Source organism: Myotis daubentonii, chromosome 11 (assembly GCF_963259705.1).
Source record: "Myotis daubentonii chromosome 11, mMyoDau2.1, whole genome shotgun sequence".
Classification (NCBI taxonomy): domain Eukaryota; kingdom Metazoa; phylum Chordata; class Mammalia; order Chiroptera; family Vespertilionidae; genus Myotis; species Myotis daubentonii.
In genome coordinates, this window is record NC_081850.1 from 42,303,666 (window position 1) to 42,331,637 (window position 27,972).

At 39.4% G+C, this 27,972-nt stretch overlaps 1 protein-coding gene across 1 annotated transcript in view; it reads left to right on the plus strand.

Annotated features, from left to right (window-relative positions):
- The window catches only part of OSTF1 (osteoclast stimulating factor 1), a 55,347-nt gene extending 27,767 nt beyond the window's left edge, over window positions 1-27,580 (plus strand). The window contains exons 3-10 of the mRNA XM_059656932.1: window positions 5,079-5,129; window positions 7,978-8,041; window positions 9,664-9,717; window positions 11,127-11,234; window positions 12,195-12,244; window positions 16,229-16,307; window positions 19,797-19,895; window positions 27,065-27,580. Of these exons, the coding sequence (XP_059512915.1) occupies window positions 5,079-5,129; window positions 7,978-8,041; window positions 9,664-9,717; window positions 11,127-11,234; window positions 12,195-12,244; window positions 16,229-16,307; window positions 19,797-19,895; window positions 27,065-27,123 (564 nt within the window). The 3' untranslated portion in view covers window positions 27,124-27,580. The remainder of the gene's footprint in view (window positions 1-5,078; window positions 5,130-7,977; window positions 8,042-9,663; window positions 9,718-11,126; window positions 11,235-12,194; window positions 12,245-16,228; window positions 16,308-19,796; window positions 19,896-27,064) is intronic.
- The last annotated feature ends 392 nt before the right edge of the window (window positions 27,581-27,972 follow it).

Here is a 27,972-nt window from a genome sequence, read left to right on the forward strand (position 1 = left end):
CCTACTAACCCATTTTCCCCCCATCTTGCTTGAAAACAAGGTAGTTCTGGCACCACCCAGTCCTTTTTGGTTCCTATTTCTTACCAAACCTCCAGTGCAATAACGTGTCATACAGAGAACTGGCTGGACTTGACAGACCAGTGTAAAACCAGGCTGATAGAGAAAGAACAGCATTTCCTGTGTGCTGGGGGAATAATACGGAGTTCCAAAGAGAAACCGGCAGTACCCTGCACTATCACAGAATGTTTGCTGGGCTGTGCTAGGTTTATAGCATTAAATGTACAAGAAGGAGCCCTGGAATGGGATTCCAAAAGCTGAAGTAGGAGCCCAGCCCTGCCACTCGCACTGCGTGACTTGTGGCAAGTTCTTCAACCTCTCTAAGCTTGTTTGTGAAATGGAGATAATGCTCATGACCAGCCCTGCTCTAAGAGGTTGTTGTGAGAATAAAATGAGGTTAAGTATGCTTTGCAAGTACAAGATGCTGCTGTTGGTTTTGTCGTAATGCATTATGTGGAGGTGGGGGTGAAGGGAAACATATTTTTCATGGCTATATGTATATGTGTATATATATATATATATATATATATATATATAATTTCAGAGAGGAAGGGAGAGGGAGAGAGAGATAGAAACATCAATGATGAAAGAATCATTGATCACTGCCTCCTGCACCCCCCACCCCCTACTGGGGATTGAGCCCGCAACCCAGGCATGTGCCCTTGACTGGAATTGAACCTGAGACCCTTCAGTCTGCAGGCTGATGCTCTATCTACTGAGCCAAACCGGTTAGGGTGGCCACTGCCTTTTAACCAGGTCATGACACCATGATGACCAATAATGGGTATGCAGGACCCTTCTGAATGAGAGAAAGCATAAGTGGTAGCGAAGAGCAGGGACTGAAGAATTTTACTGTCTTGGTTCAAGTCTGGGGTCTACCATGTACCTGATCTGTGGTCTTGGATATGTTTCTTATCTATAATGTGGCAATAAGAGTAGCACCCACCTGGTAATGTCCCTGGTGAGGATTAAATTAGTTAATATTTGTAAGTGTCCACCCAACTCCTGGGACATAATAATACTATAAATTGTTAAATAAAATATATGTGTCAATTTGATTTTTTTCCTTTTTATTAATTTTTGAGGCTCTGCGTTAACAAATCTGAAAAATGTCAAAAGTACCTCACAGTGTTCAAAATTTTTTAAAATAAAATATATATTTGCATAAACCAACAAAATTAATACCTTAGGAATTATATGTTACCAAGAATATATGGAACAGGAATGAGAATATATATTACCAAGTTGTACCCATCACTGTAACGTTGCAATGACCAACAATTTACTTGTTCTGATATCTTGTGGTTCTTCAAGGGGAGAAAAGGGATGAATGTGGATAAAAACCAAAGAACAAGCTGGAAATAGAGAAATGCTTACTTGACTATGTCACTATCTTCCTATTTCTGTTCCATGAATATGATGCCAGGAATTTAAAAGTAGACCCTCATTGAACAATTTATATTAAGTGTCCTGTAAGTGGTTTCTTAATGGAAAGTGTGACTATTATAGGTAAAATCTATCTGAGTTCTAAAATCATGAAATTACCTGGTTGTCTGTACCAGCGGTCGCCAACCGGTGGTCCGTGGACCACTGCTGGTCCATGAGGTCTGAAAGGTTGGCGACTGTTGGTCTGTACTGCCATCAACAGTCTAAAGAACTTGGTAGACCACCTCCTTAGCTGTGTTCAGGACAAGCTGCCACTAGTTTTTTTGGGGGGGAGAAGATATTTTATGGGTAGTAAGTAGCATTGTGTGTCTGGGAACTATTGATTAAAAAGAAAATAAACCACCCACTGTCCTTTCTCAAGATGAAAAAAATAGTGAGGCCTTTTTATACCTGACTGAAAATCGGCCGCCTGCTTATTGCCTCAGTAAAAAACACGTCTGACCTAATATGTGGCTTGTGGTAGACATTGCTGTTGAATAGCAGCCATTAATTTAAAAACCAAACCGAAAGAAAGCTGAGAAGTAGCAAAATGACCGTACTTAGTGACATTTTCCAGATGCCACTTAACCAAACCACGCAGGACAAGAATTACTTAAAAGACATTAAGAGTTTTAATTGTTCTCGGCTTTTATTGCCTTTTAAACAATTGAGGTAAAATTGTCATTACATAAAATTGACCACTTTAGATGGAAGAAGGCATAGAGGGGATACATGGTGATGGAGGGAAATGAATGCACACAATCAAAGAATCCCTGAGCACCCAAACAAAGGTCAGTCTATACCACAACCAGTAAGTGAGTTCTGCCAAAAAAGGAAGTACTGCTGGACTCCAATCACACTTATAACCAGACTGACTTCTTAAAAAAAAAAAAAAAATTAACCACTCTCAAGTTTAATACATTCACAGTGTTGTCAGCCATCATCTCTGTCTAGTTCCAAAACATTTTCATCACCCCAAAAGAAACCCCCTACCCATTAAGCACTTATTTTCCATTCCTCTGGGCTTTATTCCTTTTTTTGTGTGGGAAAGACTAAATGCAGGGATTGCGCGGGCACACGCTTGTGTGTACACTTTGTTTTTGTTGAGGTATTTGTATGGTACTTTTTCAAAATATGCCTTTTGCTTCCAAGGGTGAATGATCTTATTAAATGAGGAAATTTAGACAGATTTGGCTTTCACGTTTTTAGAAGGAGACCAAAACTGTAGGCAGGGATGACTCCTTAATTTCAATGAAAGCACTGATTGAGGAGGACTCACTCTTAGACACAAGGGGGTAGGGTTAGCACTTAGAGAAGTACAGAATAAGATGGCTTTAAGACCAGAAAGATCTCTTCAAGGCATTGAGCTCTTTCAAAACTCCAGGAAGCTTAGTCACTCCAAAAAAAAGCTACATTTTCACATATATTCTGTTTTCCATACTTTCTTATATCCTATTTCATTCTCTTCTCCCATCTCTTACTGTCATCTGAAGGAGAGATAGGCAAATGGTGTTGCCAGTAAGGCCAACCTTACTGTTATGGGGCGGCTGCTATGTCTAGTTGGGATGCTTTCTGTGATGGCGAGTGAGTCCCCTTTCTAGCTTCTCTGAGAGGGAAATGCAAAAGGAAATAGTTTGTTTCCCTAATCACTTTCTATGTCCATCACATATTGGTAGTCATATCGATCATAGATCATCAGAACATTTTAGAGAAGAGTTAGAGAAAATCTTAAGGGGCAGGCTTTGTTTTTTCCTCCTAAATGCCCATTTCAAATAATTTTAAAATGTGTATCATCAAGTCTACATAGTTTCAATTAATCTTGCATAGCTTGTGCTATGTGTAAGTATAGTCTCTGTAAATAAAAGTGTAAATGCAACAAATGCTTCAGAAAGTTACCTTTTAAAGGAACTTAGCCATTTTTTGTTATCATTAATTGCTAATTTTGATATTTGAATTCATAATGCATGTAAATATTCATGTACTGTGGTTGTTTAAAGCATGATGTAGCTGTTATAGTCTTCATTTATATTTGGAGGAAATAGTTATAACAATGATATAGATCAGCTTTGATACTAAATAAATTGCTAGTGCAAAGTCATCTCCTCTCTCAGTTACCCTGGTCAGTGACTGAGAGAGGAGATAAACAAATGGAAAAAGAAATGGATGAAATAATTTGTTTTGCTAGCATAGATTTTATTTATATGGAAGAATAACTATAATAGGAAATACCAAAGCCTCTTATGAAGAAAGTATTTTTACAACTAAAATTATGAAAGTAATAAAAGTAGAAATATTTAAAAATACTTATTTCATACATTATTGTGATCTTACCCTGTGTGAAATTTTGTGCCCTACATTTTTCACTCAACATGACAATGTAAACATTTCTCAATATCTGAAACTCCCTCTGAATACATCGTCCTATTTACTCATAAGGTCATGCTGATAAGTGTTATCTACTAATGGGAAAAAGAAGATGTTTAATTAAAGTGCCTGGATTTGTTCAAGGGGTGTGTCAGACATTTGGCTGATATGGGCCAGAGCACATACTAACTGTAATCAACTAATCCCTTACCTGCTTATGGTCGTATCTATCAGCTCCATATCTTTCATGGTTGAATTGTGTATTAACTATTCTCACATATAAAATTTCATTCTCTCTGAACATAAAGAGATAGGATAATAGTTTTCTCAAAGCATTTAGCGGATGTTGATATGAAAGTGTTTAAGTATTGAAGCCTAATCATTTAGGAAAGAGCCAAGCTTCTAGTCATTTGCCATGGTTTTAATTCTAGACATTTATCCTTTTACTGGTGCATGGGTTCGTGCACCGGTGGGTCCCTCAGCTTGGCTTGTGCCCTCTCGCAATCCGGGACCCCTCGGGGGATGTCGGAGAGCCGGTTTCGACCCTATCCCCACAGGCCAGCATCCCTGATCCCCAGCAGTCCGACATCCCCTGAGGGATGTAGCAGTGCGCGAAGTGACAGGCGTGCGGCTAGGGGCAGGCGTCATGCTGCTCCCGCTCATCCCGGCCCCGCTGCATCCCGGCCCCGCTGCACCTGTCTGCCGCTGCAGCAGCTGTGCTCGCCAGCTGTGAGCCTGGCTTCTGGCTGAGCGGTCCTCCTGCTGTGGGAGTGCATTGACCACCAGGGAGCATAGCTCCTATGTTGAGTGTCTGGCCCTTGGTGGTCAGTGCTCATCATAGCAACTGGTCAAGAGGTCGACCAGTCATAACGACCGCTTAGGCTTTTATATATATAGATAAAGAAATATGTATCACCTTTTGGAGTTTCTATAAGAAAGAAGTTTTATTTAACATTCTATTTTTATATAAAATGGCCCCCATTCATTGTGGAAGAATATGGTATGTGTATTTGGGGAATCTTTATTTGTCATAGTTCCTTGAAGTTCAAATGGGAAAAATTCAGCTTTGATACATGTGCCAATTTGTTAATAATGTTTTGTGAAATGGTTTATGTAATTTAAAACCACATTGAATACTTTACTATATGGAATCTATATAATTATCATAATCGTATTCTAATTCATGAAACTATCACATGGAGTCAAACTTAAAAACATTTTTTTTCTTTTAGCCAGATGAATTGTACTTTGAGGAAGGTGATATTATCTACATTACTGACATGGTAAGCCCAGCTAAAATTTTGTCATCCCATGTATGAATTAAAGATGTATAAGACTATTTTGTATAGCCATAACATTATTTAAATGTGTTTCTATCTAGAAATACATATGCTCAAGTCTATTCATTTTAGCACAGTTTATAATAGTATAAGATTAAAAATACCCCATATGTCGAAAAACAAGAAAATAGTTGAATAAACCGCTGAATTGGAGTGTGATGAAGCTACAAAGAGTAAGGAATACCCATACTGTGGAGTAATTTAAGTGAAAAAAGCAAGATGAACAAATGTGGATAGCAGGCCATCACTTATCTAAGAAAAGGTGAGAGGATATACATAAACCTATTTTCTTCAATTTGTAATAAAAAGTCAAAGGAGGAGTCATAAAATAAAATTTGAAAAATAGTTTCTTCGGGGGGAGGGGGAAGGAAAATAGAGTAGAGGGAACATAGATGGAAGATAGACTTTTTAAAAATTATACTTTATTTTGGAGATCTCACTTTGGAATCATGTCAACTTTTTCATAGTCATACAATTAAATTGGTAAAAAGCAATCCCTGAAAATTAAAAGCAGCCCAAATCAAGTGAACTTCATTGTAATAACCACACAGAGAGGATCTATTCAAAGTGACTTTAAAACTCAGCAGTTGGACTGACATCTCTAATAGAAGATGGATGAAGGACAAAAAGAACTGCCAAAAAAATTGTAAATTATTTTTAAGCATGATTTTGTTGGAGATTGTTACTATCACTATTCTGAGAGAGTAGCATGTGTATTTTGGAGCAAATGAGTCGTTCAGTCAGTGATGTTGAAAACTGGGATTTTCAGCCTGCAAGAAAGAATATATGGATGTAAGATCAACGAGGGTAAGTAAAAACCCTGTAGCTCTGCATTTGAATAGAACATATTTTACCTAAAATGAAACAAGACATTATCTCCTACTCTGTACTTTGAAAAGGCCTAGAAAAAAAAATAACCAACTAATAATTCTATATTGTTTCCCATTAAAAGGATCAAGGCTCTTTTGTTGGTACCAGGTCTAGGGCAGTTAAGGTACAAGACAATCCCTAACTTCTTGTTTTTAGAATGCCAGGAAGCTACCAAGACTACCTAGGGCAGTGATGGCGAACCTATGGCATGCGTGTCAGAGGTGACACGCGAACTCATTTTTTTGGTTGATTTTTCTTTGTTAAATGGCATTTAAATATATAAAATAAATATCAAAAATATGTCATTGTTTTACTATGGTTGCAAATATCAAAACATTTCTATATGTGACACGGCACCAGAGTTAAGTTAGGGTTTTTCAAAATGCTGACACGCCGAGCTCAAAAGGTTCGCCATCACTGCCCTAGGGTCATGTTAGCAAGACACAGGAACTATGTTGGAGAGGCTGCCACTAGCCAAAGACAGGACAACTTGAGCAGTCAATTAGAGTAGCAATTCCCAATGATTGAAACACAGTTACTATGCTTAAATTATGAATTCCTAATGCTATATCAAAATAAACATTATCAGACACCCTGAGGGGATGTGAGGGAACCAACTTTTTATTCTGACATCTGTTACGGTGAATAATCAGCATTTATTCTGCCCTTTTTCATGAATTTCATCTCTGGAGAGCCTGGGAGTTGATGAGGGAGAGTTTCTCTTTAAAGAGATATTCTAGTTATTTAAATGAAGTGGGAATGATGGAATTAGAATGTCATCCTTTTTGCAACCCCTATGAAATAATGGATCCAGATAATGCTCTTCAGTGGTTACTAACATTCCAAAAGGAGAGATCACCAGACATTGTGTGTCTTTCGATGAGAGAGATCAAGATGAAATAGTCTTGCCAAAAAAAATTGAATCTAAATCTAATTGAGCCTCTAAAACTAATGAACAATTTAGAGGCAATACAGGGAACAGAAAAACACATTTTTGCTAACACAGGAATTCAACAGGCAAAATCCAGGCTGTTGGAAACTACAAAAAAAATGGATTTTTTTTTTTTCCCCAACAAGTAGACTGTGAAGGAGTGAAAAAACAAATGAAGGGGGAACCTATAGAATAAAAGAGACTTAAGAGGCAAATCAATCAATCCTATTGTTTGGCTCTTATTTGGATTCCAAGTTATGGAACAACTGGAAAATTTAAGTATTGATTTAGATATTTGATGATACTAAGAAATTGTTGAAAAAATTTGAATCTGGGATAATGTTATAATTATGTCTGAGAAGTCCTTATCTTTCAGAGATACATAGTGAAATATTTGCAGATATTGAACTAATATGATGTCTAGAATTTATTTCAAGTTAATCTGAAGGGAAAGGAAGTTATAGGTAGGGGTGTATATGAAGCAATATTGTCCATAAGTATATAATTCATGTGGTTGAAAATGGGTACGTGTAGGTTCATTTAGTGTTCTTTCTACTTTTGTATAGGTTTGGGTTATTCTGTAATAAAAATTTATCTCAAAAATAAAGGTGAAATAAAGAGATCTTTAGAAAACAAACAAACAAAAAGTCTTGACGCTAATAAAAGTTAGTCTGGACAAAAAAATTCTATACGTGTTCTGTATAAACCAAATGTAATTTTTTTCTTTCGTATTATCTCGGTTTGATCTGTTTGATTGTTGAGGCTCTGTGATGAAATGGGTTTAATTTGTTGCAGATAGATGTGTGAATATTTGTAATTTAGTGATAAGATGTATGGACACCCGTAACTAGGAAATGAGGAAGCCTGATGATTGTGAGCAGGGCCGATGGGCATTTTGTAGAGCTGGTACGCTCCATGAGAGTCCAATGGTGTTAAAAGTGACTGAATGTACACTGGATTTGGTACCACTTAAAACTCTTCTTTCCCCAGAGTGATACCAGTTGGTGGAAAGGCACCTCCAAAGGCAGGACTGGACTAATCCCAAGCAACTATGGTAAGCATGGCCGGAGCTGCACTTTGGTATGCTCTGTGCACTTCCAGTTCTCTGGTTCCTGAGGCCTCTCTGCTTGTTGCTCTGGCTGAGAAATCAATTGAGTCACAGTCAGTGTAGGACATTTTCTTCTCCGTGAGCCTCCTGTTAATAAAATGGTCATGGACAGTAGAAGTGCTTGAGCCTTGACTCATTGGCTTAAGAAAAGGCATTGTAGCATTCTTGAAAGGACCCAGGGTTTCCAAGGAAACACACGTTTTACTTCATTCAACTCTTAGAACTTTTTTTTTTTTTTTTTTGCTGTTAAACTACATCTCACGGATGGTTTCTTAGACCAGCCCTTTCTTTCCTGATGAAGTAACCCTGCCTTGTTAATTCATTTTGGGGCAGTGATGTTCATCAGATGCCTATCAGGGGCGGTTTGGGCAGCTTGACCAGAGAGACGTGGCCCCTGCTCTGAACACACTTGTAGTTGGAGGGAGGAGAAAGCAGAGTTTCCTAGAAATCAGCAAAGTCAATAGAGCCCAGGATTGATAAACAAGGGTCCTGAGTTCTAATACTTTTCCTTCCACTTCCTAATAACCAGGCACCTTACTGAAGGCACTGAACTGCTACCTTCAGGACTGTTCCCTATCTGTATGATGAGAGGGTCGATTTAAATCACATCTAAGGTCCCTTTTGACTTTAGCATTGGATGCATCCTTAGGCCAATGGGGCTGGTATCAGGCACCAGTTCTAAGCACTGGAAGGGGACTTTAGAAAATTTCAAGGAAGGCACTTGAAAGCTCCTAGTGGGAGGAGGGCGGGGAGAGGATGGACGGCTGAGGCTTGGGGCCCAACACAGGGGCCCCACCTGCCCTGGTTTTAGGCCGATACTGTTCTGGATTTAAAAAGACTTTAAACATTTCTCCATTTCTCTAACCTTTAAAATCTCAAATATGCTTATTCCCGAGGGTGTAAAATGTTCATAGACACTGAGAGTGTAAAATGTGGCCCTGGGTCCCTGGTAGCCAAGGGGGTATCCAGTTCCAGCCCTTTATGGAGGGAGGGGGTGTGTCTGAAGTTTCATTTGAACAATAGTCTTGTCACCCCTGCTGATTCTAGGATAGCAGTGAACACACCTTCCTTGGAGGCAGGTAGGTGTACTCATTGCCCTTTCTGAATACAGGAAGCAAAATACTTTCCTCTCTCCCTCCTCCCCCCATGCACACACACTGGAAACAATGCTTTTCAGCCGTCTTCACAGAGCGTGCTTTTTCAGAACGTAAACATGAACATCAAAGTCTTTTGTATTTTTGTGACTAAATTTGTTTATTAAATACTTGAATAAACTGGTCTGCAGGCCATCGATCTGTTTGTTTTGTTTATACTTGCAGTTAATTGCTATGTTATTGTGTTTTTGCTTAGCTTGGTTTCATTGAACACATAATTCAGCTTCTTTTAAAGCGGGAAACATCATTTAGATTTTCTGCTATTCTGCCCCCCTGGCCTCACACACTCTCAGTAAGGGAAGCTGGATTGCAGAAGACCCTGGCTCTGTGGGAGCTGGGGGACTGTGAAGGCTTTAGTGAACCATTTGGGTGACACTCTCAACGCTGGGTTTATACTTTATCTTTCCCGTCTAGTGGCTGAGCAGGCGGAATCCATTGACAATCCATTGCATGAAGCTGCAAAAAGAGGTAGGTGTGATTCTTTTCAACTGAGCTATGCAGAACAGTGACACACAGAGATTTTAATTATACAGTTTGGTGACTTTTGACAAATGTGTACAACCATGTAACCAATACCAGGATCAAGATCCAAGATCTAGAATGTTTCTGTCATCCCCGAAAGTTCCCGTTCTAGTTAAATCTCTGTCTCCCCCAGAGGCAGTCTCTGTTCTGCCTTCTGTCATCCTAGAGAGATACGTGTAATTTTGATTTTAAATGGTCAGTCACTCACACTTTTGAGTGCCTTTTATACCCCGTGCTCAGTGGCAAGTGGAAAGGAATGGTCTGTGCCTCCCAGAGGTTGAAGTCTGGAAAGAGAGAGATGTGTGTGACAGAACAAGATGGTGTGATATGTACAGCAGTGGAAGCGTGTTTGAGTTAAACAGGCTCCGGAGGCCAGAATGAGTAACAGGAGGGCAGGAGGGTGGGGGCTTCTTGGGGGAACGGCATTTGGGAGAGTGTTGATGGAGTGTGTGATAAGGGTGGAATCAGGGAAGGCGGAACAATGGGACGGGCCTTGTACCTGAGGCCTTACCTGTAGATCAGTAGTTTTCCACTGAGGGTAATTCCCTCCCTCCACACCCTAGAACATTTGGCAATATCTGGAGACATTTTGACTGCCATGACTAGGGGAATACCACTGGCACCTTTTGGGTAGAGGCTGGGGATGTTGCTGAATGTACTATAGGCTACAGGACAGCACCGATAACAAAGAATTTTCCAACCTCAAATGTCAATAAGTCTACTGTTGAGAAACCCTGCATGGGGAGTGTTTGCAAGGATTCTTTTCTTCTACTTTAGGTCGTTTTGAAATCTGAATATGCAAAAGGAAATTATTGGCTTAGGATTGTGCATAAGTAGAGCTACAAAACTCACATTTAAAACTTTTTTTTTTTTGTAAATTAGATATTTAGGGCATTAGCCAGGGGATTTTAAATCAGTATTATACTTTAATATATGAGTAGAAAATCTGAGTAGGTTATTTAGTGTTCTTTTCTTGTAAGAACTGAAAGTGCATTTAAAATAAGAATATAGGTAGTGTCTGCTTTTTCTTAGGTTTGACTTTTTCCCCCCCAAATTTCAGGAATTCACAAAGGAAAAAATATCTATTTTTTATAGAGTAAAAATACCTTAAGCAGACACATTTAGGCAACTTTTCCCATTAACCTACTATTAAAAATTGATGTTAATGCTTTCCATTAATAAACTGGAAGTCAAAATATACCATAATAGATGCATTACTCAGCAGGTCGTATTTTCAGACTTGCTGATTAAGCCATTGCAAGTGGAAATGTATGCAGGATGAAATTGATTTAAAGGCCAAACAAAAAACAAAATTCTTTTTCATGTGTTTTTATAATTGTAAATTTTTTTTTCAGGCAACTTGAGCTGGTTGAGAGAGTGTCTGGACAACCGAGTTGGTGTCAATGGCTTAGACAAAGCTGGCAGCACTGCCTTGTACTGGGCTTGTCACGGGGGTCACAAAGGTATCCCATTTTGTTTGTTACCATAAATGTCTGTGCTTCTGAAAAATGTACTTCATCTAGGGGAGTCAGATTTACAGAAATGAAAAAAAAAATTGGTTATTCTTTTTAATCCTTTAGAACATCAGCCAATAGCCCTGATCCTGGAAGCTTTCTTTGTAACACAGTAGGTTGAATGTCATCAGTCAGCCTTCCTACATGGACCTCTTTGACTTGAAAGAATGGAAGCTTCCTTTACTCAGACTTGGCACAGTTACAGGAAAACAACAGTCATTTAAAAACAAACCCCAGTATCTAATCTTACAGCAGAAAGGGGCAGAATGGACTCCTCTAGCTTAGCTTTTTCCATGACATATGCTTTGATCATATATATTTGAAGATTAATGCAAACTGCTAGATTCAGGAGAAAGAGCATTTGCTTTAGTTAGTGATTCATTTGGTAACTTTCTCTGTTATAGTCCCTTGTAATAATGACAGATGGAATTTCTAGATGTATTTCAAACTGGCCAACATTTTGCCACAACCACTCTCTTTAGACCTCTCTCTACAACCCCAAAACATAATCCCAACAACAATGAGAAACAAAAAAACCAACAAATTAAATAGCACATAGCTAAAGGGAAATTTATAGTTGTGTCCCAAAAGATACCCAGTTTATTTTAGCTAATAAACACAAATTAGTGATATAAATATTAGGTATCATAGCAAATGTAAAAATACGCCTATATAGATGTCATGTGAAAATGCAAAAGCCAAATTGTTTGGAAAAAAAAAAAATTCCCAAAGTAATTCTCCCTTTTAGAGTCTGAAGATTTCAATTTAGATATATTTTGAAAAGTTTGTTGTAAGAATTTTCTTGAAGATTCTTCTAAAGAATTCTCTTCTTTAAACTTATTATGCCTAGTTTTATCAGACTTTTAAAAAAATCTTAAAAAATTATTATTTTTTCTTCTTGAATTTCAGATATAGTAGAAATGCTATTTACTCAACCAAACATTGAACTGGACCAACAGGTAAGATTCTTTACATGAAAGTCATTTAATACACCTGTCTTGTTCTTTCTGTGTAGCTTATGGGCATGAAAAAATCATATCATAGTGTCTTGAAAATCATATCATGAATCACATGTCTTCAAGTAGATTCCTGAGAGAGGGGAGCTTGCTACTGATTATTTGGTTGACAGAATTATAGGTTGTAAATGGTTTCTTTCCAAATTTTGCAGGCATGCCTCCATGGTATTCTACTCTCTGGGCTTGCTTTTGAGAGGTTTTGATTCCCATTCTTTTGTGTGTGATCTACTTTTTCTCTTCATTGGCGTCTTTGACTTTGGTGTTATAAAATTTCACAGTGATGGGCTTCAGTGTGGGCCTATATCTTGTATTATTTATTTTATAGTTCATATGCTCATTCTCTGATCATTTTCTTTGTTCTTTGGTTCTGAATGTCCATTAGTAGCTATGTTAGACATCTTAGGTTGAACCTCCAATTTTCTTAGTTCTAAGATTTTTCTCACTTTTATCTTCATGTTTTATTTTGGTTGCCTTTTCTATTTTATAACTTTTCTATTGCTATGTAACAAATTACCACAAAAATAGCAGCCTAAAATAACACCCATTTACCTTGTATTTTCTGTAGACCAAAATGACATAGATGGGTTCTCTGCTCAGGTTTCATAGGTTGGAATATAGGTATGGCTAGAGTGGGATTCTTAAATGGAGATCACATCCTTTTCCAAGCTCTTGAGGTTGCCAGGAGACTTGAGTTTCTTGTACTGGTAGTAATGTAGACCTCAGCTTTCCGAGACCACTCATCCCTATAGACAGTTCTCAGCATGACTATTTGCTTTCTTCCTCAAGGCCAGTGGCAGACTGTGTCTCTGACACTATACCTGTTTTTGGGAAAGGGCACACCTGATTAGGTCAGGCCTACCCAGTATAATTTCCCTTTTGATGAACTCCACATCAACTGATTAGACACCTAATTATGGGAGTGATATTTTATTATATTTACTGGTCTTGACCATGACTCAAAGGGAGGGAATTATACAGTGGGTGTGTGCCAGGAGCAGGAGTCTTGGGGGCAATCTTAAAATTCTGTTTACCCCAAGCTCTTTCTTTTACTCTGATTGTTATTTTAAATAGCGTTCTTTATTTCTTGTTTCATTATTTAATATTGCCTTATATCTCTGATGTTAATTATAGCTTTTGAAAACATTTCCTGCTATTCACAGTACTGTATCATTTCCCTCAGAGATCCATTGGGCTTTTTGTTTTGGTTCTTTTTCAAATACAGGAGATTTTCCTCAAATACCTAGTGTCTTTGACCCTTCATGTTTAAGTGTAATTAGAAGCTCTGTGTGCTTGTGGGGCTTGTTGTCTGGTGGGCTTCTCCACAGGGCGGAGTGGTGAAGTCCTGGCTGTTTTGTTGGGTTGTCCCTATATGCCAGGATGAGTGCTCCCTCCCTCCTCCACATTTGGGGCTGATCAGCTTCAACAGAAAAGTAACCTCCAGCTTCCTGGGAGAGCGGTCTTACTGCTCAGGTTTTAGGTTTTTCAGCTAGCCCTTGGTTGTATTTCCTGGCCTTATTGCCACACTCTTTTGTACCTAGTGTCCATGAGCTAGAAAACTCTCTGGTTAATTTCTTGACAGGGTAATTCTAGCATCTGTACTGAATCCTCTGGCAGCAAGGAGAGAAGCAGGTGTTCTGGGGTTCTGGGGTTACTTCTTATAAACACTTTTTCCCAGTACCCTTGTTTTCACCCCCATGCCTCATTCCTGCTCCAGTGTCTCTAGGCATCTCTAGTTCCCAGTTCATGCCAGGTTTCTGTGGAAGGAAGTCTGCTGGCTTCCTCCTGGTGTCTTGCTCTGCAGGCCTCTGTGCTTCCGCTTGGGTTCTGTCACTGCAGTTTCTCTTCCTCCATCCCATTCCATCTCCCTACATGCCTCATCTCCCATCTCTTGAGTCTCCTTTCACTCTTTGGAATTTTATATGATTTTATAACTTTCTTCTCATTTGAGGTTTACTTAGAGCAGTAATTTTCAAATGGTGTGCTACAAGAATTTTTAAAACGTGCAATACCTGACTATTTAGTCAGAGGCACCGACCTCTTTTCCCTTAGATTGTCAAATAAAAAAATGACTACAGACAACATAATAGTAGCTGTCCTGTGTGAATGCCCTGTCTTGAACCATAAATATATAGGACATATCCTGGTCACATTGTATAATAAGGTTGTGTTTGTTTAGTTAATTCTTAGTACCAGAAATCCTTATATACATGTATAGGCACCTGATTTTTTTTAAAGTCACTTTTACCCAGGCCAGGTAGCTCAGTTGATTAGAGTGTCATCCTGATAGGCCAAGATTGCAGGTTCAATTCTGGTCAGGGCACATATAAGAATTAACCAATGGATGCATGAATAAGTGGAATAACAAATTGATGTTTTAGAAATAAATAAATTAATTAAAAGTTACGTTGGAGCAAAAAGGATAGGTAATTACATTAAGATAGTATGGAGTTTCCTCAAAAAGTTAAAAATGGAACTCCCATTTGACCCTGTGATCCCACTTCTAGGGATATATCCCAAGAAACCAGAAACGCCAATCAGAAAGGATATATGCACCCCTATGTTCATAGCAGCACAATTCACCATAGCTAAGATTTGGAAACAGCCTAGGTGCCCATCAGCAGATGAGTGGATTAGAAAACCGTGGTACATATACACAATGGAATACTATGCTGCGGTAAAAAAAAAGGAACTCTTGCCTTTTGCAACAGCATGGATGGAACTGGAGAGCATTATGCTAAGTGAAATAAGCCAGTCAGAGAAAAATAAATACCACATGATCTCACTCATTTGTGGATTATAGAGAACAACATAGACTGATGAAAAGGGACAGACCCAAAGACTGAGAAACAGCGATCAGGCTATCAATCCCCAGAAGGAAAGTAGGAGAGGGCGGGGGTAAGAGGAAGAGATCAACCGAAGGACTTGTATACATGTATATAAGCCAAACCAATGGACATGGACAACGGGGGGATGGGAGCATGAGTTTGTGTGTGGGGGGGAGGTTGGGGGTTAATGGGGGGGATGAGGACACATTTGTAATACCTTAACTAATAAAAATAAATAAATAAATAAATAAATAAAAGTTACGTTGGAGCAAAAAGGATAGGTAATTACATTAATTATTTTTTTGTAAACCAAATTTATACCTATTTTTTCTTGTTGGCTTGGCAAAAAATATATTTTTGGCTGTTCGGCAGAATTATAATAATTAGTTTATGTGTGCCATGAGTTGAAAAGTTTGAAAATCACTGACTTAGAGCAAGCTTAAATTCCTGTGTTTTCAGTCTACACTCTATTTTTAAAATGTTACTTTTTTTCTTTGTTAGTTTTTTAAATTGAATTTATTGGGATGACATTGGTTAATAAAGTTACATAGGTTTCCGGTGTATAATTCTATAATACATTATCTGTACAATGTGTTGTGTGTTCACCACCCTGTTATGCTAAGTGAAATAAGCAAGTCAGAGAAAGACAAGTACTATATTTCTTTTTTTAAAAATCCTCACCTGAGTATATGTTTTACTGATTTTAGAGAGAGGGATAGGGAAAGAGAGGGAGAGAGAGATAGAGAAAGAGAGAGAGAAGAAGAGTGAGAGAAGGAGAGATGAGAGAAACATCGATTGGTTGCCTCCCGTATGTGCCTCCACTGGGGATCAAACCCACAGCCTAGGTATACGCCCTGACCAGGAATTGAACCGGCAATCTTTTGGTGCACAGGACGATGCTCCAATCACTTGAGCCACACCAGCCAGGGCATCATATGATTTCACTCATGTGGAATCTACTGAACAAAATGAACTAACAAACAAAATAGAAACAGACTCATAGATAGTAAACAGACTGACAGCCATCAGAGGGCATGGGGGTTGTGAGGGCTGGGTGAACAAGGTGAGGGGATTAAGCTACCTTCTCTTTTTATCACCATAGAACAAGTTGGGAGACACAGCTTTGCATGCTGCTGCCTGGAAGGGTTATGCAGATATTGTCGAGTTGCTTCTGGCAAAAGGTAAAGTGTGCTGAGTTTACCTGGTCTTTGCTTACCCTGAAAAATAGGCTACATCCAATTACACCAGCAGGAAGAATAGGAAGAGTAGGAAAAATAATAGCCTCCTTATTTTAAAGGATTTTTAACCTCTACTCTGTCGGTATCACAGAGTTGTTATGATAAGATGGAATTATTTCGATGATTTGTGTTTTTAGTTTTAAATTAAAACTGTGGTAAGCTTTAAAATTATGTATGTTAATTTTAGTAAGAATTTATTGTACATTTCTGTAGGATTAAAGGACCTTAGAAGAAGAAAGATGTGAGATGTGTTGTGGTGTGGTGTGTGTGTGTGTGTGTGTGTGTGTGTGTGTGTGTGTGTGAGAGAGAGAGAGAGAGAGAGAGAGAGAGAGAGAGAGAGAGAGAGAGAACAGACAGAGGAGGTCCTCTCTGAGAAAGCTGTATGGGTAAAGTTTCTGAGGCTCCTGTTCTCACAGGAAAGTCTTGATAGCTAAGAAAGATTTCTGTGGCTGCAGTGTCCTGCTCTGGCTGAGCAGGTGTTAGATGTATAGAGAATGAGAGAAGATCCCTTAATTCCCTGTTTTTACATAAGTCAGAGGGGCTGTGAAATTATGGACTGACCGTCCATTCAGCCATTTGTCCCACAAATACTCATTAACCCTTAAAGCGAACCAGGCATAACACCCTGGTCCGGAAGGCTATAATATAAGATGCTTGAGCCCCAAGGCCCTGTTAAATGAATGTACTATTGTTAGGTCTCCTTGGAGCAATGTTGGCATAGAAGAGAGGAATGTTTTGATGTAAAGTATATTGATGATGTAAACTCTTGGTCTAAAATATTGGATACCACTTTAGTTGTGCTTCCCCCAAAGATATGCCAAGAGCTGTGCTATCTGCTACGGAGCCAGTGGCCACGTGTGCACTTGAGCCCCTGAAATAAGGCTAGTGTGAACTAAGATGTGCTGTAGGTGTACAATGCACCCCAGATTTTGAAGACTTTATGAAAAAAAAGTAAAATATCATTTTTATAATGGTTACACGATGGAGTGATAACATCTCAGATATACTGGGTAAAATAAAGTATATTATTTAAATGAATTTTACTTTTGGAAAATGCGGCCACTAGAAAATTGGAAATTACATATATGGCTCTAATTTGTTGAAGAGGCTGTGGTTGCAAAGAGAATGGTACTCTCACACATTGTGGCAGAAAGTGAAAATTGCTAAATCCTTCTTGGGAAGCAGTCTGACAGGAGCTAGCAGAATTAAAAATGTACATATTCTTACATTTCAACACCACTTTTAGGAAACCATCCTTCAGAAATACACACACACACACACACACACACACACGCATACAAAGATGTTGTTCAAGGAGGTTCATGGCAGAATTGTTTGCAATCATGAAAATTAGGAACAACAGCTAAGTGCCCCCCAAATAGAGGCGAGATTAAATAAATTTTGGCCCATCCACAAGATGGAATACTTATAAACATTTAAATAGGTTGAGTTATAAGTATATGTGCTACTAAAGAAATAATACCATTATAAATTAAGTTAAAAAAATCTTGGAGTCAAAGGTTTAAACCTCCAGTTATAAAATGAGTCATGGGGATGTAATACACAGCATGGTGATATCCTGTCTAATAATAGACAAACATGGTAATTAACCGTACCTCTGACATGCTTCCCGTTGGCTAATCAGGGCGATATGCAAATTAACTGCCAACCAAGGTGGCGGCCGGCAGCCAGGCAGCTGAAGTGAACAGGAGGCTTGCTTGCTCCAGTGATGAAGGAAGCCAATGTTCCCCGCCTGCCGCCGCCCAGCTCTGAGCTGCACTCTAAGCAACTATGTTGCAATTGTAGAAGCTAAACAATCCCCAGAAACCTGCTTTCAGCCAGCCAGGCCTCAGAACTAGAGTTGCAACAGTGTTTCAATTATAGTAGCTAAACAAAGCCCAGACACCTGCTTTCAGCAGCCAAGGTCTCAGAGTTGGAGCCGAGCCTCAGAGCTAAAGCTGGCTCTCAGCTCCAGTGACAGCCATAGAAGGTAAATAAATCCCAGAATAATAAAAGAAAAGAAAAAAAGGAGAGGTTGGGAGCTTCAGTCACCTGCCAGCCTGAAAACGGCCCTTAGCCCCTCACCCAGACTGGCTAGGCACCCCAGTGGGAAACCCCACCCTGAAGGGGGTGTGACCAGCTGCAAACAGCCATCATCCCCTCATCCAGACTGGACAGGCACCCCAGTGGGGACCCCACCCTGATCTGGGACACCTTTCAGGGCAAACCAGCCGGCCCCGACCCGTGCACCAGGCCTCTATCCTATATAGTGAAAGGGTAATATGCAAATTGACCCTAACAGCAGAACGACTGGGAATGACTGGTCACTATGACACACACTGACCACCAGGGGCCAGATGCTCAATGCAGAAGCTGCCCCCTGGTAGTCAGTGCACTGCCACAGGGGGAGCTCTGCTCAGCCACAAGCCAGGCTGATGGCTGCCAGTACAGCGGTGGTGGTGGGAGCCTCTCCTGCCTCCTCAGCAGCACTTAGGATGTCCGACTGCAGTTTAGACCTGCTCCCTGCTGGCAAGTGGACATCCCCCGAGGGCTGCCGGGCTGCCAGAGAGATATCTGATTGCCATCTTAGGCCCGGGGAGCGGGCCTAAGCCAGCAGGTGGTCATCCCCTGAGGGGTCCCAGACTGCGAGAGGGCACAGGCCAGGCTGAGGGACCCCCTCTTTCCCCCGAGTGCAGGTACTTGAAGGAGATAACTGAAGCCTACTTGCGGGGAATGGTTTTCTACCTCTGAAGAAGGTAGAAAATGGGGAAGGATGCATTTGTTGGGAGCGAAAATGGGACATATGGATTTGGTCTGCATACTTTAGTATTTTGAAACTTTAATGATGAGAATGTATTCATAAATGCTGATATAATTTTTAACACAATTAAGACAAGGAAAAAAGTATGTAGAAGATAGGTTATGGGAATTATAATAAGTTTTATTATCTCACTATTTTGCTAATTTACATGAGAATGTACTTATAGACCTAAAATATTAATCCCCCTCAAGCTCAACCCACATGATCTTTCCCAAAGACCTTGAACAGAAGGGGCAAAGGGCATATTGAATTTAATCTCCAAACAATCATGCTGAGGCATAGTAACTAGTGAGGTCAAACTGATTTCGGGTTTACCAGAGGACGATAAGCTCCTCGCTGAAAAATTCACATCAAATTTTACAGGGACTTGAAGGGAAAGGCTATATTTTGAGTGTGCATAATATCACAGGTGCAGCAACAAGCTCCCTGATTAAAGATGCCAAGTACACTATTATTGGTTTGAGAAAGTTTTTCTGCTTTGAAAAAACTTACTTCTGAGCCAGAAAAGTTCTCCAGTTAGTTTTGCCAAAAATAATCAGTTTTGGTGGAAAGAGTATTGCTGTGCTACTGTGTTCAAAAACATCTAATTTATGTTTCTTGTGTTGGGAAAGGTGCTAGAACAGATTTAAGAAACAATGAGAAGAAGCTGGCCCTGGACATGGCTACTAATGCTGCCTGCGCAACTCTCCTGAAAAAGAAACAGGGAACAGGTATTTTTTTTGTTTTTTGTTTTTAAATATATTTCTATTGATTTCAGAGAGGAAGGGAGGGGAGAAAGAGATAGAAACATCAGTGATGAGAGAGAATCATTGATCAGCTGCCTCCTGCATGCCCCACACTGGGGATTGAGCTTACAACCTGGACATGTGCTCTAATCCAGAATCGAACCGTGACCTCCTGGTTCATAGGTTGATACTCAACCACTGAGCCATGTCAGCTGGGCAGGTATTTGGTTTTAACCCTTCTTTTTCAATGGTGCTGTCATAACTAAGATTTCTCAACTTAGTATTAGGAAAAAAATTTCTTGATAAACTGTTCAGGTGATTCTGAAGTTAGATTGTCTATCCTTGGTCTAAATCAGAACCTCTAACACAGAAGAGTACCCTCATGCAAACAAATTTGAAGAGACAAATTAAACATACAAATTTTTGTATATTTCTTAGTTTCTTACAATCAAATTCTAATCACTTTGCTTTCCATTACAGTCCTTTTCAGAGAACCATGGTCTCCGTCTCTTCTTTTCAGATACATTTTTATGAGTAGATATCTCTAAAATTTTTTAACTTAAGCATTCAACAGCTCCATGATTATATTATATTTCTGTTTTAAATGAGAACATCAATAAACTATTTTATTGGTGTGGCTCAGTGGTTGAGCATCCACCTATGAACCAGGAGATCATGGTTCGTTTGCTAGTCAGGGCACATGCCTGGGTTGTGGGCTCGATCCCCAGTGAGGGGTGTGCAGGAGGCAGCTGTTCAATGATTCTCTCTCCTCACTGATGTTTCTACCTATCTCTTTCTCCCTCTCCCTTCCTCTCTGGAATTAATAAAAATACATTAAAATATTTTACACTCTGTAAACATTTTGGCATTTATTTGTAGTACTGTGGGTGGTTTTTAAAGATGAAGTTTAGGTATACATTCTTAAAGATAAAAATAGCTATTGATGTGGGAGAATAGGTTTGAAAAAGATGAAAGGCTTGTGTGGTTGTTTTGAAAAAATGTTAAAGAAAGGTGTTAAACAGCAATGCGTCATTCCTGATTAACACTCAGAGATCGGATGTTTATTTGACCTCTCAGCACATAGCCTACTGATTGTGTCCCCCAGAATCATTCCACTGTGGTTCCTGAAAGAAATGCTGGAGGGTGTGCCTTGAACTCTTCTTCCTTTCCTTCTCTTCTGCTTCCCCTCTTCATTCATCATTAGCCTATCAGCCCCTGAGAAACCCAGGGATGTAGGAAAAGAAAGGTAGGAGATGATTTGGTTAGAGGGAACTTCTCGTCTCTTTTTTCTCACATCTCAAGCCTTACTCTACTTTATGTTTGGCATTTTAATACCACTTTGAAGTATGTAATTAATACATATTTTTTTTCACTTTTTTTTTTAAAGGAACTAGTATAATGTTTTTTCCAAATCTTAGCTCTGCTACTCATCATTCCAACCCTTCTTAGTGTTGCTTTAGAGCAGGAGTGGGGAATGTCTGGCTTGCAGGCCTTCTAAAGCCCACAAAATCATTGGTTTGGCCTGGCTGGCACGGCTCAATGGTTGAGTGCCGTGGTTCAATTCCTATTTGGGGCATCTGCCCCGGTTGTGGGCTCGATCCCCAGTGTGGGCAAGCTGCTGGATGATTCTCTCTTGTCATTGATGTTTCTATCTCTTTCTCCTTCTCCCTTCCTCTCTGAAAAAATAAAAAAAACAAACGCAAAAAACATGTATCATTGGTCTGGCCCTGCCAATGCATTAGGGGTGAGTTAATTGAATGTTTGACCAAATATAGCAGTCTAATTTTTAAGGTGATAATTTTGTAAATTCATTAATGAATTTTTAAATATCTAAATGGCCCTGGGCAGAAAAAAGATTCCCCACCCTTGCTTTTAAGTTTAGACTGATTAATCTTATTGGAGAACTACAATATAACTTTTGAAAAATCTTTATTATAGAGGCTAAAGTGCATTTGTTTTCATTTTAACTTGAAGGTATTATCGCTTTCAGAGTTTGTGTAATGAGATACTGATTTCTGTTTTTATCATTTGAATTGATTTCCCATTAAGTTTTAAACCCTGGGAAAACTTATTTCTCCCTCAGGTATCCTTCCATTTATGAGAAGAGGCAATCTTATGTTGTCCTATACATATTCCATTCCTAGCAGAAGCAACAAAATAAAGTCAGTTCCCTGGTTTCCTGTTTCAGCCCATCAGAAATATCACAGCCCCCTTCTCTTCCTGGCTCACCAACAGCTTCCCAGAATTATCCTCCTTACCGATTATGGGATTCCCATCACAGCCCTCCTCTCAGATCTACTGTTCCTTTTTGTCCTTTATTCCAGACGTGTGTTTGTTCCAGATCCTTATTTCTTTTAACTTCAGATATATAATGTAAGCTGCTAAGCAGTTTGGGACTCTTTAATTATTTAAGCCATGTGTCCTCACAAGCAGAGCAAGCCTTTCTTTAAAGTAATTGCTCCTACAGAGATGAAATAGGTTCTGGTAAGTGAGAGGGAAAGTATTTCCCAGCTGAGTGGTGCTCCCCAGCTGCATTGTTGCTGAGCAGCTATGTGCAGCCTGCGGGAGAGAGACGGTTACTTGAGGTGGACCTCTGACTCCTCGCTGCCTGGGTTGGGTTAGGAAGTAGGACTCTGGCCTAATTTCCTTTCTCTGCCATCGACTTCCTGTTGCTCTGCGGGTATCTTCAGAATGTCCTTGACCGACGGGTAAGGTTTCTTGTGAGCTGAAGGTTATCCGAAGCTCCTGCATAGTGTGAGCTTGATCACGATAGACAAGGGAAATGCCAAATGTGCTCAGCCCCTAGAGAGCTGCACCCGGAAGCCTTGACGTGAGCAGCTGGACCCGGGAGGGCAGGTGGCCAGCTCTCCTCTGTCTCTCACATTTTTGACGTTTTTGTAGAATAGGGCTAGGTACAGTGGTCGGCAAACTGCGGCTCGCGGGCCACATGCTGCTCTTTGGCCCCTTGAGTGTGGCCATGAAGTTTCGATCGCACTTATGTGCGCCCGCATGTGGTATTTTGTGGAAGAGCCACACTCAAGGGGCCACAGTTTGCCAACCACTGGCCAACCACTGGCTAGGAGATGGGCTCTTTTTCTCTGTTCACTCCAATTGTCTTTAGCATGTCTTCCTACCTATGTGCTGATTGGATAATGGATTTGTTAGGGAGGTAATCTTGGGGCCTGGCATACAGAGCCAAGAATGGATTTTCCATATTTCGATTTTCATGTTACCTTTTTCTTTCTTTTTTGTTTTTCTGCTTCATTACCCCAGCAATCCAGTTAAAAATTTTTAATTTGTATTTTGATCCTAGTTGGAATGAGAGTTTAAATATTGAGCTGTGTAACTAATTGCCAGCATGAACTCTAAGCTGGACAAGGTATATTCTGATATCATTGTCCACTTCTTGGATTTTTTTTGATAGGAAAAAAATAATTCATTTGTTTTAATTACTATGAAGGATAACTTTAGGATACAAGGGTGGGGTAAGAGTCATATTTGAGGGTTGAACCCTTTAATCCTTTTTCTAATAAAAAAATTGGGGTATAATTTACAGTAAGTGAAGTACATAAATTCTAAGTGTACAGCTAAGTGATAAATTTTTTTTTACTGTGCGTACACTTATTTGCCACAACCCAGATCAAAATGGAAAACATGTCCAACCTCCAGAGGCCTCCCTTAGTATCATTACTTCTCTTACCATAGATTAGCTTTGCCAGTTCTTGAACTTGATATAAATGGAATAAAGCAGCATGTACTTTTTTCTGTCTTTTCCTTAACATTACTTCTGTGATGTTTGTCCATGTTATGTGCTTATCCCTTCACCAGTTATTTATGTCTGTCTGTCTGTCTGTCCGAAGTACTGATGCTTGATTTGGAACATGTAAGCCCAGGGCACTGAGACTGAAGAAAAATGGAAGTGAGACAGGGGAGATTGGAAGTGCTGCTGGGTGATACATTATCATGCTGGGCATGAACCAAGATAGGCTATGAAGAGATACAGCTCATGACTCAGCATTTGTCCATATGAGAAGTTTCCAGAGAAACTGCCTCGGAGAGGTCAGTGAAAGGAAGGGAGGAAAAAGAATTTATTTGCCTGGCTCATTTCTGTCTCTTGAGTTCCATTCAGTCTGAGTTTGCACCATGGCAGGTTATCCTTCTCTTGCTAACAGAAGAAACGAGGTTAAAACAAAGTGCAGAAGTAACCACTGAAGGACAAGTAATATCTCAAATATCACAAAATGCAGGATTGTCGTAGCAAAGTAGGAGGGAAAAGAACTTTGCTGTTAGTCTCTTTGTCTTTTACTTAAAGCTGCTGTTACCACGTGAGTAGCCAGTCCCGAAGTTTGTGTGTGGGATAGAACAAAATACATTTCTCCCAGGTCTCCAGAACTCCTCTTAGGAGAATGGAGAAGAATATAGTCAATCTGGAGACTTCTAATAGTTTGGAAGTGAAATCATGGAAGTTTCCCTCTGTCCTATACCCCCCTTGTTCTGACTCTTCCTTGTCCCTCCGCTTTCCTCAGTAGCCACTTCCTAAACATGTAAAGATTCTTCAGAAAGCTACCATATCATTAACATACCTAAAATTAATAAGTTCTTAATATTATCAAATGTAATTTTCAAAATTTGCCAGTTTTCTTATGCTTATTTACTTATTCTTTGCTTCCTTATCTATTTACTTACTTATACTTTGTATAAGTCAGGGTCCAAATTAGGTAATTGATAGTTTTGTTTTGTTTTCAAATCAGTGTTTCCTTTCCTCTTCCCCTGTTTTTAGCCTTGTAATATATTTATTAAAGAGACTGGGTTAGTTAATTTGAATTTCCCAGTGTAGACATTATAAGTATGTAGTCCCGTGGTGTTGTGCGTCATGTCCTACTGTCTTCTGCATTTTTGTCAAATAATGTTAGATCCCCCAAAAAATGATGTTAGATCTAGATGTTTGATTAGATTTAGGTCTAGCTATCTTAGGGGGAGAGGAAGGAATACTTCATAAAGAAAATCATGTCCTCCCACGGAGGCATATAGTATCTGGTTGTCACTCTTCCTATGATGTTAGCATCCACTGATGATCATTGTTTAGATCCATTATTTCACTAATCTGTTGCAAATGGTGATATTCCAATTCTGTCACTTTTTCCCTCAGTTACTAGCTTGGGAATTCTATAAAGAAAAATTTCTCATCAGCTGTTTGGTTACCCAGGGAAATAGTTTATGTAGCAGAAGCAGAATAAAGGCTTGATTTTTACCCTTCTTTTAAGTGTTTCAAAATAACAGTGCTGATTCCCTATCAGTCTCCAAAGGGACCGATTAATTCCCTTTGGTGTGTGCTGAAATATTTGATGTGTTTTAATCCTTTGTAATTAATATCTTTATGGATAACTTTGGCTAGTGGAGGCCTCTTCAGGTTGGATCCTGAACCATTTTAAAGTGATGCTGATTTTGGTAGGATCCTTGCTTTGTGGCATGACAAGTGGTTCAGGTGCATTTTTATTTATTTATTTTTACATTTTCTTGACTTGAAATTAAAGCCCCAGACTTGAAATTAGTCATATCTCCAATGAGCAGTGGGGATATAGTATTTAGAGACCATGATCTGGGTGCTATAACATATATTTGTTGAGCTCTATAGTATTTAGAGACCATGATCTGGGTGCTATAACATATATTTGTTGAGCTCTAACAATGTGTTTGTATGTGCATTTCAACCCCTCATCCCCCTTAAATTATACCTAGTGTAACCTATTATAGAAATTTTGAAACGGGACAACCAATGGGTCCGGGCTGCCTGTCACTACTTGAGCCAATTCACCAGAGACAGGGTTGAATCATATGTGAGCATTTATTCCAATAATCCTGGCAGTATGGAAGAGCAGCAGGTCATCCACAAAAATCTGCTCTGCAACCCCCATAAGCCAGCTACTTATATTGGTTAGGGCAATATTACATGGGCAAGTAAGAATTATAGGCATGGGAAGCAGGTAATGGGGGCTGGGGTGAGACTCCATTGTTTGGGCAACAAGATTATTATTATTATTATTTTTTTAAATTTTATTGATTTTTTACAGAGAGGAAGGGAGAGAGATAGATAGTTAGAAACATCGATGAGAGAGAAACATCGATCAGCTGCCTCTTGCACATCTCCTACTGGGGATGTGCCCGCAGCCCAGGTACATGCCCTTGACCGGAATCGAACCCGGGACCTTTCGGTCCGCAGGCTGACGCTCTATCCACTGAGCCAAACCGGTTTCGGCTGGGCAACAAGATTATTAATTTTCCATGAAAATAGGCAATTCTTGAATGAGAATGGACTGCATTCCATGGTTGACCCCCAGGTCCTAGGTTGACTGCCAGCTCCGCGGTTGACTCCGGGGTCCTGGGCGTACAACCCCCAGCCAGGTTAGAATGTCCTTTCTTTAATCAGAACAAGGCAATCACGGTTAGCAGCATGATTAATATTTCTGATAACTATAGCTAGTCCCCAATATTCTATTTTTGCCCCTAACAACTTGACCAGACAGACAGTTGAATAGGTGAACATCACAGTCCCAGTCTTCCTTCTGAACCCTGTTCAAGGTTGATTTTACATTCGATGATGTTCCGCTCTTTCTATTTCAGAACTTTTATTTTTCACTGCAGTCCTTTGCTTCTGAGGATACTTTATCAGTGTGTTCTACAATGAAACTGACGCTTCTGTGTTTTCATTCGCTTTCCTTTTTCTCCCTCATTAGTTATCTTTCTACCCAGTGACCTTGCCTTCAGGTAAGGCCTCAGGTTGTTGACTGACTGAAGTCGTGTGTGCGCTCGTCCTTGGGGGAGGTTGGAAGCAAAGTCGTCACAGGGGAGGGGCTTCTGGTGTGTTCCACGGTGGTCGTGGTGCATTTTGTCTGAGATAGAGTAATGGTACCTTAGCACCACGTGCTTCCATTTCTGCATGTCTAAGGAATGTGCAAACAAGTGTATTTGTCAGCCTCTGTGGCAGCAGCTAGGCTGAAAAGCAGAGGTTGAAGAAGATCCTTGGGGGAAGAACAACCCCGGGTCTGAGAAAAGATGGCAATTTGTTGAATTGTCAGGAGCTTTGAACATGAAAACAAAATCCAAGCAATATTTAATTTCTCTTTTTTTTTTGCTTTCTCCCTCTATTTTTTCAGATGCTGTTCGAACATTAAGCAATGCTGAGGATTATCTTGATGAAGAGGACTCAGATTAATTCCTTTCTGAAGCTTTAAGAGCTAAAATTTCTGTTGCCTTTGCCATTCCAAAACCTTGTCTTTGCCAGAAGAGTGTTGGTAACTGTTTTTTGTTTTTGTTTTTTTAATGTCCATATGAACGTGGAACGTGGCAGTACTGCACTGTGTTTGAGTAGATCATGTAAATGAATAGTTTCACCTTTGGTTTGCCAATAAGTGACTGGATTCTTTGCTGTATAAAGTAAATTTTTGTTTAACAGAATAGAACAAGAAGAGATTATTGCTATTTATCAAGTTAAAGGAATTTTAAGAATTTATTTCTTTAAAAAAATCAGGATGGTTTTATAAATTAAATTTCTTTACCTCAAGGATGTTTTGAATGGATTTTTCAAGGGGAGAAATGCTTATTATAATAATAAACCAAAAGACAACAGAAAATTGTCAGTTATTCTGACAAAAATAAACATTTTAAGAGACTTTTTTTCCTCTTGTCTGTTTTTCTGGTATGACTCTGTGCCGGTAAATAAAGAAGTTTTTTATATTTAGGTAAAGACTGAATTTTTTAAAATTATATTTTGTATTTGTTAGCACAGGAGAATCATAATAGCCAAATCCCCTTTCAACTTTCTGTATCTGCTTTGATTAAAGTCAAGACAATAATCACTGAAACGATATCTTTCTAATAAAATATATATCTTTACTGAGAATGAAACTTTCAGTTTTATCTCTAAGGTTATGCTTGGTATGAAGAAACCTAGCAGCTCATTGTTTAAGGTTTGAAAGGTTAGAAAAGAAATGACTGCCTTGGCCAGGTAGCTCAGTTGGTCAGAGCATCGTCTCGATATGCAAAGGTTGCAGGTTCGACCTCT